At 36.3% G+C, this 18,045-nt stretch overlaps 1 protein-coding gene across 1 annotated transcript; it reads left to right on the top strand.

Annotated features, from left to right (window-relative positions):
- The first annotated feature begins 1,004 nt into the window (after positions 1 to 1,004).
- gdpd4a (glycerophosphodiester phosphodiesterase domain containing 4a) lies at positions 1,005 to 12,999 on the top strand. Its single transcript, XM_088011636.1, has 11 exons — positions 1,005 to 1,263; positions 2,080 to 2,173; positions 4,101 to 4,246; positions 6,016 to 6,095; positions 7,253 to 7,403; positions 8,196 to 8,414; positions 9,026 to 9,183; positions 10,672 to 10,819; positions 11,184 to 11,266; positions 12,005 to 12,084; positions 12,905 to 12,999. The coding sequence occupies exons 1-11, from the start codon at positions 1,174 to 1,176 to the stop codon at positions 12,997 to 12,999; spliced, it is 1,344 nt and encodes a 447-aa protein (XP_087867762.1). The 5' UTR covers positions 1,005 to 1,173.
- The last annotated feature ends 5,046 nt before the right edge of the window (positions 13,000 to 18,045 follow it).

Below are 18,045 nucleotides of genomic sequence, written 5' to 3'. Positions count from 1 at the left end.
AACTCCTTATCATCAAAATGCATCAGGATTTCCCATAGAGTCTAAACTACATTTACCACAAGGTTTAATATATAACAAGACATTTTTCCCATGTTGTAAGTGAAATTATCTACAAATAATTTTTCATCAATAATAATGAATTATTGGCTTAAAACAAACTCATACTAACTAATATTTGCATTAAAAAAACATAACATCAGCCCCTATATTTGAAAATCAAGATTTTAGCGAAATGTTTCTTTTATTTCAGAAAGTGAAAATCCAAAATTCTTTAATATTGCACTGGAAAAAGTATTTTTGTTTTAGTTTCTAGTGCATATATATCATCAGACTTAAGACAAAACTAGCTAACAAGTAACTTATGATCAAGAAACAGCAGCTTGTTTTGAGTAAATAATCCTGAATATTCATGGAAAAGTTCTGGTTCCACGGGCAGATTTTGGGAAAATGTTCTTGTTAAAAGTGAAATAATCTTTCAGTGGAACTTTTTAAATCAATATTAAGAAACTGTTAACATAAAACAAGCTGATGAAATAATGAGCTAAACCTGTGATTAGCACACTGGAACTAAGATGAAACTAAGAAAATGTGCATTAGAAACTCGACCAAAAATACTTGGTGATATTTTGTGTTTTTGCAGTGTAATATAAACATTTTCTGAGATGTTTCCCACTTTCTGAAATGAGTGAAAAAAATATAAAAATGTCTACAATATTCTCATTTTTGAGCTGTACTTTTCATCCGTATCTTCCTCTTGTGCAGTTTCATATTATTATTATTATAAATCTGAATGTCCTGATGATTCTCTGGTTAGTTTATTTGCCTTCTTGTTGTTTTTTTAATCTCCAGGTTTAATTTTGGGAATCTCGGCTTCTGGTTCCCCTGGTCTCTGGTGCTGCTGGCCGTCGCTGCGGCTCTCTTCACGTACATCGCCCTGCTACTGGTACGCACTCGGATAAAGCCACCATTTCTGCTTCCAGTCCTCTAACGGTGTTTTTACATGTTGTCCAGGTGTTGGCGGTGTGTCTGCTGTCTGAAGGTCAAAGGTTATACCTCCACTGGAGCCACAAGGTGAACACTGAGACACAACCTGTCGCTGCTCTGCGGCTCCTCACAGAAAAACCCGAGGTGCTGATGTGTTTTCTGTCCTGTGTGTGACGTCAGACCGGCATCATGGTGGCGCTGGTGTTCTCCGTCACGGCCACTGGGATCCTGTCTGACCTCTGGAGCAAAGAGTGGAAAACTCTCCAGCTGTCCCTGCAGGTCGGCAACGCCTCACGCCACAAAACGACAGAAAACCGGAGCAGAATCGTTTCTGCAGCTCTGGTCTTGAATTTCAGTCAAAGTTTGGAAATACTTAATATTCAAAACGCAATCTAAGGTTTGGTTAAAAGTCTAAAGTTGGAAAATGATATTCACAGTTGAAAACAGATTTTTATTTTTTTTTTCTCCCTGAAGTTAAATAAAACTAAACGTTTCCTGTTTTGGGTCAGTTAGAATTTGGGTCAGTTAGAACAAAATTATTTCTATTTGCTAAATGCCAGACAACTGAGCGACAATGTTTTTTTTTTACTCTCTTTTATATCATAGTTTAGCATTTTATTAGATTACGAAGGTAATTTATCTTAACAGGACTATTTGAGTGTTATAAGTATTTATTATTCCTAATGACTCAATGACTTATTGGTCTGTTTAATAGAAATAAAGGTTGTTTTATATTTGAAATTACTCTTTTGTAGGGTGTGTGCGAGACATTTTTAAACATAAAATGTATCTAAACTTATTTTGTCCTGTTCTCATCCTCAGTGAACTTTCAGCTTTGATTCACTTCTTAGATTAAATGTTCACAATCACAAAAACATTAGTAATATAACAGTAATAAATGATATCATATAATAGTGAATCTTTTTTAGTTAATGTCTGTTGTTTAGTTTTGTTTTTGACTCCAAAGTGGTGCTGGAGAAGTATGGGAACTAACCTTGAGAAAGCTGAAAGTGTTTGAATCTCACTGTATGAGTCTTTGCTCATCATTCATGAGGTTCGTCACGTTTTGGTGGTTTTATTTTTTTTATTTTTCAGGTGACGGCTCCTTTCCTCCATGTGGCTGCCGTCTCGCTCATGGCGGTTCTCTCCTGGCCGACGGCGTTGCACTTTTTTCGTATGAACAAGAAAGGTAAACAAACCGATAGAAATCACTTTCTCAGTAATTAAAGGGATACATCATGTAAAATCTGTTTACTCAGCCAAAACAGTGCAGGTTTGGGAGTGGCCTACACTGCAAAAACACATTTTACAGAGTTTTGTCTAGTTTCTGGTGCAAATATCTTATTACACTTAAATTAAGACAAAACTAAGTTATGAGTAACTTTTCAGCAAGACATAGGAACTTGTTTTAATTCTTGAATATGGATTAAAAAGTTCCTGTGGGAAAAATGTCTCGTTATAAGTGAAATAATCTACCAGAGGAACCAGAACTTTTTATCAATCAATAACCATTTACTTAAAACGAGCTCCTGCATCTTGCTGAAAAGTTACCTGTAAGTTAGTTTTATCTTATTTCAAGTGTACTGAGATATTTTCACAAGAAATAAGATTAACAAAGGGACATATAGTGCAAAATCCACTTTTTTTAAAGCCTAAATATATGTTTTGTGTACTTTGAGTCTGTTCAAAAAATGTCCGATTATCTAAAGTACACAGGCGAGTTCAGCTCTGAGTGGTTCTAAAGAACAAAGTGAAGGTTTAGGAGCAAAAACATAAAATATTATCAAGTATTTTTGTCTAGTTTCTGTTGCAGATGTCTAATTATACGTATTATTATTATTATTACACTTAAAATATCACAAGACCAACTTACTAGTAAATTTTCAGCAAAATACAGGAGCTTGTTCATGATTGAACTAAAGAGACCGGGCAGAAACGAGCTCCAAAGGAGAGTTTCGGGCTAAAGAACCACAGAGATAACTTTTTGCTTTATTATATTTCTATAAGATATGAAGATTTTTATAATGAGATATTTCCTCGACTGGACGGTGATTTTCTCGTTGGATCATCTCGCCTCCTTCCTTCTTTATGGCTTCAGTGTCTTTCTGTCCTGCATGATGTCAGAGTCTGAGTGGCTCTGACCCTCCAGGTCTCTGCTTTTCTCATCTCGTCTCCATGGGGACGGCCCCTTGTTGCCATGGTGACTCAGCAGATCCAAGGATGCTGAGTCACATCAGGGGTTCTCCTGTAAGAAAAGCATCAGAGTAACGTTACAGCTGGAGATGATGAGGCTCATGTTGGTCGGCTGATGGGTTTCTAAATAAATCAGGAGTTCAGTAGAAATGTCCTTTATTGTCCCACCCTGGGGAAATTTCTGTTCACAAAATCTCACCAAGTATTTCTGATCTAATATTCTAATAAAAATATGTTATTATACCTGAAATAAGACAAAACTAACTCCGAGTAACTTTTCAGAAAGCTATAGCAGCTTGTTTTAGGTAAATAAATCCTTAATATTGATTTTTAAAAAGTACTAGTTCCACTGGCAAATTATTTAATCAATAAAGAGACATTTTCCCACATTACAAGTGAATTAATCTGCCAGTACTTTTCATCAATATTAAAGAATTATTGACTTAAAACATTAAGCTCCTATAAAACTAATTTTTGCATTAATAAAATAAATCAGCCTCTATATTTGCAAACCTGTAAGAGACGGGAAAACGAAAACTTCAGCTGTGATTTCAGTTAAATGTGGTTCTATAGGAGGACCGAGAACAAACTCACGCCGCACGTTTAAGATGTTTTTTTTAACTGTAATGAAAGTTGAAACTCAAACAGCTGTCGGCCATGTTGTGTCCCATCAGCTGCAGGCTGAAATGAGTTTGTTTGACTCATTTTACTCTTTATGTATATTTTGGTTTGTTCACATGTGAGGAAATGCATTTAGACTTATTCATATAATGTAACGTTTAACATTTTGGTGACCTTGTTACCAACATGTTGACAGTATTTACCTCAACATGAAATAAGGTAAATACTGTCTTTAACTTTGCTGCAAGCTGCTGATTGTTTCCTAAATGCACAGAAAGCAGCGTCTCTTTCCTGTTTCTCAGTCCGTCAGGTCGTGGTTCTGGCTCTCTACCTGTCCGTGTTGTTCTCGCTCTACCTGGTTCCCCTCGGCATGTACTCGCCCTGCATCAAGGAGGCGGGAACTCTGGGACCAGCGCCCGCTCTCATTGGTCACAGAGGTGCTCCAATGGTAAGACAGGCCTTCAATAAGAAACTGTTAAGGAGAATTGCTGTAACGTCGTGTTGAAATGTTTTCTACTGCACCGTACATCTGCTCAGTGTTGGGTTTAAATATGAGTCCTGATTTATTTCTGGGTCTATTGAGGTAAATATTTGTGTTAAATGTTGAGTTTATACTTAAATGGGAAGTTTCAGAAAAATACTAAATGGATCTTTCTCTCCACATGTAAGTTTAGTCAATTATCTACAGTAACTGAGGTAAAAAAAAAAAAAAACGGGGAGGAATCTGGAAAACATGATGCAATAAAAAAAACTAATGCAACAGAAAATACTGAAATTAAAGACAATTGAAGCAGAAACCTACAAAAAACAAAACAAATGCTGAAATCACAGGAAATGGAAGCAAAAAATGAAGCAAATACCAAAAACTGTGAGTATCAAACGCTGCAAAGTTGCTCCACAAAACACAAGTCCTCCAGACCACCAGGGGGAGTCTGCAGTAGGTTTCATTACCGATTTAAATACGCTACTGTTCTACACAAAGTTTAACATCGTTTGTTTATTCCTCCAACTTTCTGCTGGATGTCCCGTTAAATCATGACGTCCCGTCTTTACTGAGGGATTCAGTGATCGACTCCCCCTGGTGGCCCGGAGGACTTCTGACCACAGAGCGAGTTTTCATCGGTTCCATTTTGCTTCTATTTCTGCTGATTGCAGGACCTTTTGTTTGTTTTCTGTTGCTTTTGTTTTTTGTGTTTGCATCATTCATGTTTTGCTGTGAAAATTTACTAAGCATTAATTTTTGAGAGGAAAATTGTTGAAGAAGATTTTAGGTTATAATATTTCTTAAGAAAACTCTTTTGGCTCGATCTCCTTCGATCCCAGGTTCTCCCGGCGGGCCGCGTGTAGCCACACAAAAACAACAATGAGTGCTGACGTCACAGAATTGCAGTTTAATCCAATAGAAGACAACGCATAAAATTACAACAGAAACTGCAGAACAACAGACATACATTTATTTACCTGACATAAATGGAAAGAATAAGAAGGAAAGAAAGAAAGAAAGCAAAGACGTCTTTGGAGAATTGCGAGAGCAAATCTAATTTGTTACTTCTGTGTAGAAAGTTTTATAGTGAAGGCGTATTCTTATCTTTAATTTATTCAAATAAGGCGTATCTTTGCTCATCCAACCAGGAGCTGTCTCTGACCCTCTCTAAAGCCAGGAACTCCTGCTGTTTTACAGCTTTTCACAGATGAGTGTGAAAAGCTACAACTTCTACTTATTGTTTCCCACACAGACAAAAGGCAGTTCAAACGATCCTAGCAAACCATCTGCTGTAACTACAGGTAACATAAAGGTCAATAGGCCAGAATAAGTTACTGATTTTATAACTATAATTAGGCTATTTCAATCAAGACATGTTAAGTTTTAAAACTAGCATACTTTAAATTTATTTTCTTAACAAGGTCCATCTGACATCTTCCTGAAACTTCCCAGTGAAGTTCAAACCTGGGTAGTCGGTTCTGTTCCTTCATTCTGGACCAAACTCTGCTTCAGGAATATTAGAAAAATGCTTTATTTCTGGCCTGCTGCAGATATTTTCTGTAACATATGAATAATTTTCTGCAAAGCAGACATTCCACATTTAGGACAAAGCAACTTATATATATAAAAACATATTTTTCTGGAATTGAATTTTCCATTTTATATTTTAGTCCTTCAGATGTGGAAATCATAACTGACTGGATGTTGTTGCTGATTTTGTATTTTGTTTGAAGCTGGCTCCAGAGAATACCTTGATGTCCTTTGAAAAGGCCGTCGAATCAGGAGAAGGCCTGGAGACGGACGTCACAATAAGGTTTGATTTCACGTTTATCATGCAAACCTGCTGGAGTTTCCTTCAGGTTTGTTGTTTATTCTTTACACGTTTCATCTCTATCATTTAAATCTAATTTAAAACACTTTTTCACTAGAGATGTTTCAATGGCATCATTTACTTTGTTGGGTTTTTTGTTTCTTTTAATTTTTGCTTTAATTGTCTTGCTAGATTGTTTTTACCATGTTTTGTTTTCCACTGATCCGTATTCCTGATTGTTTTTTAATATAATTCATGACAAACTTTCCTGGACGATAAATTGTTCCAGTAATTATTGCGATAAACAATAAAATTATCATTTTAATACATTTTCATGATTATGGTATAATAATGGAAAAATTAATAAACTTTAATTTTGTGCAGAACAAAACTCTGGAACTGGACGATATTTTAAATGTCCAGAATAAAACCAAAATCAATTTACACACAATAAAAACGGATTATGTAAATATTAATCACCAGAATGGAAATTATTGAGCTCATGTTAATTTATCAAGTGATTGATTAGTTCCTAATTGGGTCAGGCATTGAGCAGATAAACAAAGTTAGTTGGATTTTATTTATCCATCTAAACGCCCCAATAAGGAGGAAAATGTGAGGATTACAGATTCTCCCCTACTGGTCAGAAAATGCTGCAAACTAAAAAAAAAAGAAGAACAAAATGCTGCAAATAAAACTTCAGACAAAATGCTGCAACCACAGGAAATAGAAGCAAAATGGAAAATAGCAATAGTTATTTTTTTAGGGATACTCAGCCATGCTAATCCAGTTAGCCTTTAGCTCCGCATGCTGATTGGCCGCCTGGTGTGACTTAGTTGGTTTAGTCTAATAAAACTAACAAACCGTTTGGTGTTACCTCATAGTTTCTTTGTTTTGCTTCTCCAGCTTTTTTTTTTAAAGTTTTGTTGGCTCCAGTGGCCTTTATTTGAAAGTAGTTTGACAGGAAAGAGGGTAATGAGAGAGAGGGAAGACATGCGGCAAATGTCACCAGGCCGGGAATCGAACCTGCGACCACCAGCATGAGGACTAAGGCCTCTATACATGGGTTGTGCTTTGCCCCTGCGCCTCCACAGCACCCCTTCTCCAGCTTTAATGTTTCCCTGTGGAACCTCGATCACACGCCGTGTTTTTGTTTGCAGTTATGACGGCGTTCCCTTCCTGATGCACGACTCCACGCTGATGAGGACCACCAACGTCGCCGAGGTTTTCCCCAATCGGACGCACCTGGACGCCGCCATGTTCACCTGGGCCGAGATACAGCAGCTGAACGCCGGCAGCTGGTTCCTGCTGGTGAGCGTCGGCGTTTCCACACAACATCAAGTTTTTAAATCAGGGCTGCTTTAACGTCTGAACATCACTAACTAATGATTCCTTAAAGAGCAATTTGAAATTTTTTACATTTTGAAGAGTCCCAATTTAAAAATGACCTAATAGTCTAATGGACCAAAAAAGAATAATTTCAAAAATGATTAATTTTAAACACATTTTTGTGTTTTTTTGAAACGCATAAAAAAAAAATTATATGTGAAGTTTTATACTCATTTACTCTGAAAGCATAAAAATGAGTTTATATGGTTTTATTTAGTTAAATTCCTAGTTTTAAATCTACATTTATGTACTTTTTAAAAAGTTATTTGAATTTGTGATATAAACTCTGAAAAGTGTGGCTTGCATTTGTTTTCGTCTACCCTTACATTCCACTCAGTCCCCAGTCTTTTTTTTCTACTGGTCCAGTAAACAGTAAAAAAGCATGATGCTGCCACCACCATGTTTCTTATGCCATAAAATCTCTTTCATTATTTTATTTAGGGTTGTTTTTCTACCTGAATATGTTTTTAGTGTGTTGCTGCATCCTAGAACGTTTTTTAAAATTATGTTTTAATCTTTTCATCTGTTTGATAACTGCATAAAGTTTTGTGTGAAATCAAGAACCTTTAAATAATTTTAGAAGCTAACATTTAGCACACGTCTCACACACACCTGTGAAAGCTGATTTAATTTTTTAGAAGAAAAGTACGACTTTAAATATGCTTTTAATTTGAAATCTTCTTCCATTTTTTGACCCGTCTTTCTGTCCCGTAGAGGGATCCGTTTGGAACCGCATCGAGCCTTTCTGAGACGGATCGCTCTCAGGCCCAGAACCAGTCCGTTCCCTCCTTGGCCCAGTTCCTGGAGGTGGCGGCTGCCAGCGGCAAACTGGTGCTGTTTGACCTGCGCAGGCCACCGTATGGACATCCCTACAGACGCTCCTACATCAACACAACTCTGCAGGTCGTCCAGGCCCACATCAACTCCTCACAGGTAGGCTGCACTGCAAAAACACAAAGAGTAATTTATCTAGTTTTTAGTGCAAACATCTGAGTTCACTTAAAAACAGACACAACTAAGTTAAAAATAAATTTTCAGCAAAATATAAGAGCTATTGATGAAAAACTGCCAGCTCTACTGGCAGATTATTCTACTTATAATGTTTCCCTTGCCATTAGTGAAATAATCTGCCAGTAGAGCAAGTAGTTTTTTAATCAATATTAATGAATTATTGACTTAAAATAAACTGCTATATGTTGTGGAGAACTTAGCTTTGTCCTATTTCAAGTTTACTAAGATATTTCTACAAAGGAGTAAAATAAATTTAAATTATGAGATTAAAGTCGTAGTATTGTGAGAATAAATTCAAAATATTACCAGAACAAAATCAAACGAGAATAAAATTCAACTACCAAAATAAAGTCACGATGTTACCAGAATAAAGTTGAAATATTGCGACTTCATTCTGATAATTTTGTTATTTTTTGTTAGTATGGCTCTTATGCTCCGTCGTATATCAGCATTAGAAACTGGTGCTGTTCCACACCATGGCTGTATAAATGGGTCCCAGTGTGAGTTGCCTACTGGTTCCACTGGCTGTGCAGGTGCTGTGGCTGCCGTCTGAGGACCGGGCTCTGGTCTCCGGTCTGGACCCGGCGCTGCAGCAGACCTCCGGGCTGAAGGCTTCCATCCAGGAGCTGACGGACGACGGCATCAGCTGGCTGAACCTGCACTACAGCACCATGTCGCAGCAGCAGATCTGGTACCGGCCCACTGCAGAACCACAGCACACCACGGCTCCCAGTAGCTTCAGACTGAACCACTAAATGGTTTTAAATACACATACAATAACAAATGCAGCATTTTAACCATTTTTCACATTTTTTCTTCCAATATTTGCAATTAATTTCTACAAAAAATGACACTAAAAGTACCAGAAACGTGTTTTTAGATCCGTTTTCTTTGTCAATCATTATTAGATTAAAGTTTGAAATAAAATCCATCCTCTCTTTTGTTTCTTTTCAAATTCTAAAATTAGAAATAAAATGCTGGTTCTTTAAGAAATTTCCTAAAGTAGATCAATAGAATTACGTGAATAAAGTCACATTATGAAAACAATCTATACGAGAATAAAGTAAAATATTTTAATATGATTATATTTTTATACAACTTTATTCTTTATTATGACTCATTATCTCGACTTTATTTTAATAAAATTAAATTGTAGTAAATTTCCGCCAATTTTAAAAAAAATCAATTTCAGAAATTATCAGAAATTTCAAAATTGTTAGGAAACAAATTTCTGAGTTTCAAAAGTAAAAATTTTCTAGAAAATCTCAGAAATTTCCCTTTTTTTCTAGAAAATTTCTGAGTTTCTCAACATTTTTTTCTGAGTTTTTTGACAAATCTATTTACAACAGCCGTCATAATCAGCATCAACACTGAAATTGCTGAACAACTCGCATCCATCTACTTGTACAAACCGTAAACATTTAATTCAGGCCGTCTGGTTCTGCTTTCGGTAATCTGCTGGCTGAACCCGGCCGAGCTGAGAGGGAACAGGATGAAAAGTTCAACAAGCTCAATTATTTCCTGAAGAGCCTGAAGAGCAGCAGAGAAACGATGAAACCTGCAGGAAGCAGGCGGGCGGCGACTGGAGAACAACAATCTGACAAGAAGAAAAATAATGGAGAGACTGATGAAGGTTTGAACATAATTTAATCTGAGAGGAGAGTTTCCTCCTGACTCATCCTGAGTGAACCTTCAGCTTTGACTCACTCTGTGAATCATAGACTTTTATAAAAACGCTAATTTATTCTTTAAAAGCTCATTTTTATTTAGATGAATTTGGAAGCCATAAAAAAGCTTTATTACTCAGAAATAATTTACTGTATTAAAATTGAGGTTTAAAAATATTCAGACCTGCTGTGTCTGAACAATGATTGAGATAAATAAGTTTATTTAAAACTTTAAATCTAACAAAAAATAACTGCATAATCTCAAGTTTCCATTAAACACGAAACATAAAAAAATCATGTGAAAAGTTTGATCATGCAATAAGTTTTATAATAACGTTAATTTAATCTGTAAAAGATGAACCCAAAGATGGATTGAGACTTTTTGAAGTTTGGAAACCAGCAGCTCCAGTTTGATAACCTGGATGAACCGCCCTCTCCTCTCTCTCCCCCTTTCCTCTCCCTCTCTCCATCTCTCCCTCCTCTCCCCCTCCCTCTCTCTCCCTCCTCTCCAGTAAGTACCAGTCGGTCAACATCAGCACCAACCTGTACGTCATCAGCCAGCCGTGGCTCTACACGCTGGCCTGGTGCGCCGGAGCGCAGTCCGTCACCACCAACTCCGTCCACATCCTGTCCAGCATCAACAAGCCGCTCTTCCTCATGGTCAGCCTCACTCTCTGACTTAAGGCGCCTTTTTAAGGTGGAACTCACCTTTTCTGTTCCAGCAGGTTTAAAGCAGAGGCGTCTCCATAACAGATCGATTTGTTTTAGTAAACTAAACGCATATAAGGCACATTAACCCACATATTATTATTATTATTACACAGTGATGCTCTGATGGTCAAGTTGATGGTTCTGGTTCTGGTAACGATCGCTTCAGGCGGTGTGGGAGTTTTAAAATCAGGTCTTTAAATGTCTGAACTTCCTGCTCATCCTGTGGTTCTGATCAGTCCAAGCTGTCTGTTTCATAATGTTGCTGTGGGTTCTGACCCGTGGCGTACATAAACCCGGTCCGTTCTCTCTCCAGACTCCAGAGGAATACTCCCTGATGTGGATCCTGACCGACTTGGTCTCCGCCTTCCTCATCTTCGCCATTTTCACGTTCCACTGGTGAGAAACACAAACATCCTGCTGGTTCTGATCATCCCGGCTGCTGGTCGGTCGGGTTTAATGAAGGAAACTAAACTAAAGAGACGGAACGGGTCAGGATCGGGTCGCCGGCACCAGGATTTCTAACTTTATGAATGTTTTACCTCTTACTAAAAGAGGCTAAATTAAAAAGTTACCTGAAGGTTTTCAGAGCAGAAACTTTATGAACTCAGGTTTGGGGATCAGAAACTTAACTTTCTAGTTTCCCTCCTGTTGGAACAACGAGACGGATGTTTGGTAATCCTCTTTAATCTGTAATTTTCCTGGATTATTATGGGTAAAATTATTCCAGACTTTGACTCTTAACTGATTATTTAGATTTTTGTCCTGGTTTCCTGTCTCCTTTCCTTCTGACTTCCTTCATTGTGTCCTTTCTCCTCATTTCCTTGTATCCCGTCTCCTTTCCTTGTGTCCTGCTTTTCTTTCTCTTCCTTTACTTGTCTTATTTTGCTTCTTTTTGTCCTTCTTTGTCCTCTAATCCTTCCTTCCTTGTCATCTTTTCTTGTGTCCTTCCTCTCTCTGTTGTCCTTCCAGTCCTTGTTTCCTTTTTTTCCTTCCTTGTGTCCTGCTTTCCTTTCTCTTCCTTTACTTGTCTTCCTCCTCCCTTCTGTGTGTCCTATCTTACTTCCTTGTGCCCTTCCTTCCTCGTCCAGTCTGCAGATGAAAGCGGTTCTGATCTGGTTCTGTTCTGTGTCTCAGGTGGAGAGAGCGCGGTTTGCCCTTCGTGTCCGGCAGCCGGCAGACCAACGACAACGGACCGTACAGCAAGTTCAGAACCGGTAGGAGAGAAAAGTTCTTCCTGCTCCGGTTCTGTTGCTGCTTTCACCAAAAAATGAACTTAAAAATAAAATGTTTATGGGTCACATGGAGCTGGACAATAAATCAATAATATATATCATGATAGACACGTGATCAATATTAATAGGTAATACAGCTGATAAATAATTTCACTGAACTTCAATCCAGAACCGCACAGCATCCAGGGAGATGCAGATCTGTTTCAAACCTGTTTTAATGTTACCAACAGCATGAGTTCTGGACTGGTTACCAGTTTCACACTGATTGCAGGTCCAGTTCGTTTCTGGTTCGCTCATAAATCTGTTTCATCCACATCAGCGCCGGAGGACAAAGTCGCTTCTCTGACTGGATGCTGGAAAATAATGTTGCTGCATTCAAGTTGTGCTAAAAGGAGTTAGCCTGTTAGCAAAGCTACTCAAGCCTAAAGTAGCATCTCAATGCTAACACATAGCAGAAACCACAGATGCTAATGCTAACATTAGCATCCACAGTCCACTTTTCTAAAGAGGTTTTATGGATGATCAGATTCCTGAAACTCTTTCATCAATCTCATTTTTTAAGGGCCTAAATAACAGATTAAACAATAAATATATTTGTTGTTGAGTTAATGTCTATTTATTCAATAATTTAAGTGTTTTCGAATTGAAAATGTTGCTTATTTTGTTGCTCATATGGTTTTCAATTAATAAATTTCAGACTTTGTGATTAATTTCTATTAAAACCTTTCCAGCACCAGAGTAAACACGGTGATGTTTGGTGTTTTCATCGGCTGATGTTTGCACGCTGTGTGTCGTCTGTCAGACTCCTCAGAGGTCATCTGTGTCGGCTGGAGCCCTCTGCACTCTGACCCCCCCGCTGCAGCTCATATCTCCCTCCCCCTGACCTTCAACCCATGACCCCTGCATGCCATGTCATCCATTCACTGTATGACCACGTTTCCTGCCTCTCTGTGATCACGTTATAGATCTATGTCCGTCCTACACAATAATCACGTTTCTAATCATCTTCATGCTTTATTTATTGTTAAATGAGCAAAAACTGTCTGAGGGTCAAAAAAGTGTTTTTACCAAACCAACAATAAAATGAAAAACTTTGATTAAAGAGGTAAAACAGTCAGATCAGTCGTTACAAAGGGATGCGCAAATTATTATAGATCCAAAACTGACTGAAAGGAAAATTTGCCATTTTTAAATGTTTTTTATGTATCAAGTGGAAAAAACTAAATACAATCATTTCTGATCAACAAAATCAGGATTTTAAAATCTTTGTTGAGTTTATATAAGTTTAATAAATAAACTAAAAACCAGATTAATGGGCAACAAAATCAGGTTTTGAGTAAAAGTTACTAAAGAGACGTGGATCTGCACACAGTTCGGTTATTTACAAACAATTGGTGCTGATGTTTTCTACCTTAACACTTAGGCTATTATAAATAATTTGTTCTTAATAATTCACCAGGTTAAATAGATAAATAATACATTTACTTTGTGATAAATTTTCCCTAATTAAAGAAAATAAAGTCTCTGTCTCCATCTACATCTACCGCTGCTGCAAAATGTCTAAAACAACAAGATAAATCATGATTAATTGATTATTGGAATAATTATTAATCTATTGATCAATAACTGGATTATAGACTCTAAACAGACAGTTTGCTAAAAGAACAACATATTCAGAGCAGCAATTAATCCAAAACTGTCCAAATAAATATAAAAGTAACATGTAAGATCAAAAACTTAAACGTTTTACCCAAAACTCATCAAGTTTAATAGTTTTAGCCTCACCTATTAAAATATCTCTTATTAATCACTTTTTGCTAACTGATTGGTAAATAGAAAAAAACTCCCAATTTTTAACTAAACTGAATCAATGTTAGAAACAGACGCATCGTTTGCTACAAACGATCAGTGAACACTAGTGAATTTTTATTTTCTTATTTAGAAACTTCATCTATTTCCTTTTATTTTAATTTGCATGAGGTTAAATGAAAACTCTGCAGAATGAGAGATTTCTGTTTATCTGAATAATCGATCAGTAGAATAATCTCTACTCTGCTTTAATCTAATCTAATCTGTCTGTTTGCAGAGCTGAGCGACGTTTGGTCCATCTCCAGTGTAAACGTGCGGCCCGACCTGCGGAGCTCTCCCAGTTCTCCCAGTAGCCCCCACCTGCCCACCATTACAGAGGAGTGACTGGAGGCTTTACAAGTCACATCTCCAATCATGAACCAAACAGAAAATTATGGAGTTAAAAAATAAAAATAAAGAGAGAAGAAGCAGAAAGATGTTTCCTCCACTCACCGACTGAACTGGTGATCCGAACCAGACTGGTTCCATCTGACCCAGTAAGATCCAACATGGCGCCATGAAGGAGGGAATCGTCTTCATCACTTCTGGTCAGGAAAAGACTGAAAACATTCGGCTGTAGTGAAATCTGTAGATACGGAGAATACTATTAATATGAACAAGCTTCATCTTTTACTGTCAGGATGCATTAAAACTTATTATGACTTTAATTATGTATGAAAAAGATCCAGAGCTTCAGACGTCATTTTGAGCTTTAGGTGAAAATAATCTCCATAAATGTAACATCAGGATCTGCCAGAAGTGAATTTCATACAAATGTTTATTGCTAAATGTTTCCTGGAATCAAAAATTCATCTTCTCTACATTCCTTTTTATGGATATTTAGAAACCTGATCAGTGATCAGATAGACTCCAATATTTGAACAGAAAATTGATTCACTGCAAAAACTAAAAATGACAAAAATGGAGCCGAGCATCTTGGTCTGGTTTCTAGTTTAAATATCTTCAAACGCTTGAAATAAAACAAAACTTAAATAAGTGTTCATCAAGATATAGGAGCTTGTTTTAAATCAACCATTTCTGAATATCGATTACAAAAAACAAAAACGCCACCAGTCCCACTGGCAGATTATTTAAATCATAACATGGGAAAAATGTGTTGCTATAAGTGAAAGTTGCTAAATTTGTTGCAAGTTGCTTTTAGACAAAAAGTCGCTAAATATAGCAATAAATTGATAAAGTTGGCAACATTGATTCCCTTACGAGTAGCTTAACTCCCTCCATTAATCCACACTTAGCCACGCCCCCAATGTCTCTTAGCTCCGCCCACCTTCGTGGAATTCTTTAAAAAATGATCAGGGGGCGGAGCTAAACTAAACTTTCACCTGGGTGGTCAGTTACACTTTAACAGCATATTAACACTCTGATTGGTGCGTCTCTACCTACTGTACACTGCAAAAACATAAAAACTTAGCAAGTATTTTTAGTCTAGTTTCTAGTGCAAATGTTTTAGTACACTTGAAAAAAGACTAAAACTAAACTAACTTATAGTTTTTAGGATATAGTTGTTTGTTTTAAGTCAATAATTCTTTAATATTGATTTTAAAAAAGTACTAGTTCCACTGGTAGATTATTTTACCAATAAAACATTTTTTGTTACAAGTTAAATAATCTAACAGCAGAACTAATATTTTTTTCTTATCAATATTAAGGGATTATTTACTTAAAATAAGCTTGTATCTTACTGAAAAGTTACTTTAAAGTTAGTTTTTGACTGATTCAAAGTGTAGTAAGATATGTGCACTACAAACTAGATCAGAATACTTGGTAGGATTTTGTGTTTTTACAGTGTACCATTAGCTGTACACTGTTGGACTGACAGACTGAATGTAGACTGGAGATCATTTAGTTTTGTTTTTTTCAAACTGAAGTGAATGTACGTCTTTCTCCAAAGAGACTGAAAACTTGCTCTGAAATAATTTCTGATATAATCATCTTTCTGGAAATACCTTAGAAACTATTTTAAATATCCAATCCAGAAGTTTCTCTTTAGTTTTAAAATGTGATTCTGTAGAAATAAATTTAGATTTATTCTGTTTTTACCTCTGAAGGAAACTCAAACTGCGCCCAGCTGATGTGATGTCATCATGTTTTTATCATTATTTGTGTTAAACATCGTAGCTGATCTTTAGGCTAGGCGTTTATGCTCCAGTTCTGACTGCACAGCTCTATTTATTCTATTGAATATGACGTTTTCCACCGTACGACCGTTCATTTTTAGCGAGCGAGTCTGGTGACAATGCAGCTCCGCCGCATTGGTTTTCCTCTGGAGATGCTTTGCATTTTGAGCTTTGCATGTGTTGGATTTATCCAGCTCTTCTTGTTTTATAGATCCAGATGCTACTTTTATATCGGTTGAAGCTCACGCTGATTATTTGTTCGTTGTGTGTTTGGGGGGAATCCAGATGTTCATGTGTGATTTTTCTGTTTGAGACGAGTTTTGAAGCCATCCTCTGTGGACTTTAAGATTAGTTTAATCTTAATAATGAAAAATGTGACGGATATTCTGGGAATATTTGGACAAAACAATTTGGTTGAACAACTTTAACCCCTTCAGACCTGACGTCCACAGGAATGGACATGATTTATTTCTGGGTTTAAGCCAATAAAAAATCAGGGATTTATTATTTGAATGATTATTTGTTACTGATTGGTTTCTTATTGACTAATGATATCGGTCGTTGGCATAAGAAAAAAAACAAACGATCTGAAACTAGAGATGGAAAAAAAAAATCAATATTTTTACATCAAAAATATAAATCTAATGGTAGCCTAATGAATTTTTCTTTTTTACATTTTACTCTTATAATTTAAAATATTTCCTGTGATAATATATGAAGTTATTTTTTGAAAATATTTCCCATCATTAAGTTGCAGGATTTTTTCCCAAAGTCGAATGTCCATCCTGATGGAAATCAGCATTATTAGCCAGCGTTTAATTATTTAGTTTCATGACTTTCTTAAACTGCTTGTAACAAAAATGTTTTTTTTCTTCTATATTTTAATGCTGAGGTGGAATAAAAATTAGATTTGTTTCCCCCTCTGTTGGTAAAATTCAGGTCTGAAGGGATTAAAGAGCTAAAACCAGTTTTAGCAGCTGTAAAGTTTAAAGGAGGCAGATTTTACTATTAGTCTCTACATGCATGCTGCTGATCTGCATGTATAATTCTTAGAAAAAAACTAAAGTTGATTCTTTCTTTTTTTTTGTTGCACATTTTCAAACGTAAAAGCCTCATTAGAGGAAACAAAGCTGCTTGTGGATGTATATTTTTCAACAGTGAAACTCAAAAACATGTTTTTATTTCCGTTTTGAGGGGGGGAACAGAAGTTAAAGAGAAATGAAAGTGAAAATTTGTCTGAATTTATGAGATTAACTCCTGAAACTATAAGCAAAATGTAATTTTATTACAGAGACTTTATTTCTTTATTTCTTATAATTAAAACTTAACAGCTACACTCACTGCGATTATTTACAAGAGTAGATCTGAAGTTTTTAGCCACAAAAGAAGAAAAATATTAGGAATTGTTTTCGTTTGCGGGAAATAAGCATTCAAATGTTAAATTATTATTAAAACTGCCGACATTTTGTTTATTTTCGGTTAGGAAGCAGGAAAACTTTCTCATCTTTTCTGACCCAACAGAATGAAATGTGTGCTGAACATGTTGACGTTTCTGCTTCCTAAACGATCCTCAGATCAGATTTCAGGAGGGAAACAGAAACACTGAGGCTTTTTTTCTCATTTGATCAATTTTAAGGACATTTGATTAAATATCTGCACTAGTGACTGTAACTGATCAATGATTTTCAGTAGATATTGGTGAAAAATGATTTATCATGTGATGAAGTACATATTGAGATCATTAAAGTATTATTTTACACCCTGTGCTGTACAAAAATGCCTTTTTTATTTTCCAGATATTCTCTTATTATAAGAAGCTGCTGTAATCTGTTTGTGAAAAAAAGTAGATTCAAGGAACTTCTTCTGTTTAACAGCTATTGTTATTTCTGCTTCAAAGGTTCACTGAATGTAAGAACATATACAGAGCTGTGAAAAAGTATTTACACCCCTCATTTAA

The sequence above is a fragment of the Poecilia mexicana genome, unplaced genomic scaffold (assembly GCF_051168715.1).
Source record: "Poecilia mexicana isolate PSO_F unplaced genomic scaffold, ASM5116871v1 scaffold_13, whole genome shotgun sequence".
Classification (NCBI taxonomy): domain Eukaryota; kingdom Metazoa; phylum Chordata; class Actinopteri; order Cyprinodontiformes; family Poeciliidae; genus Poecilia; species Poecilia mexicana.
The sequence above is the reverse complement of the archived record's forward strand: the minus strand, read 5'-3'. Positions and strand labels throughout refer to the sequence as shown.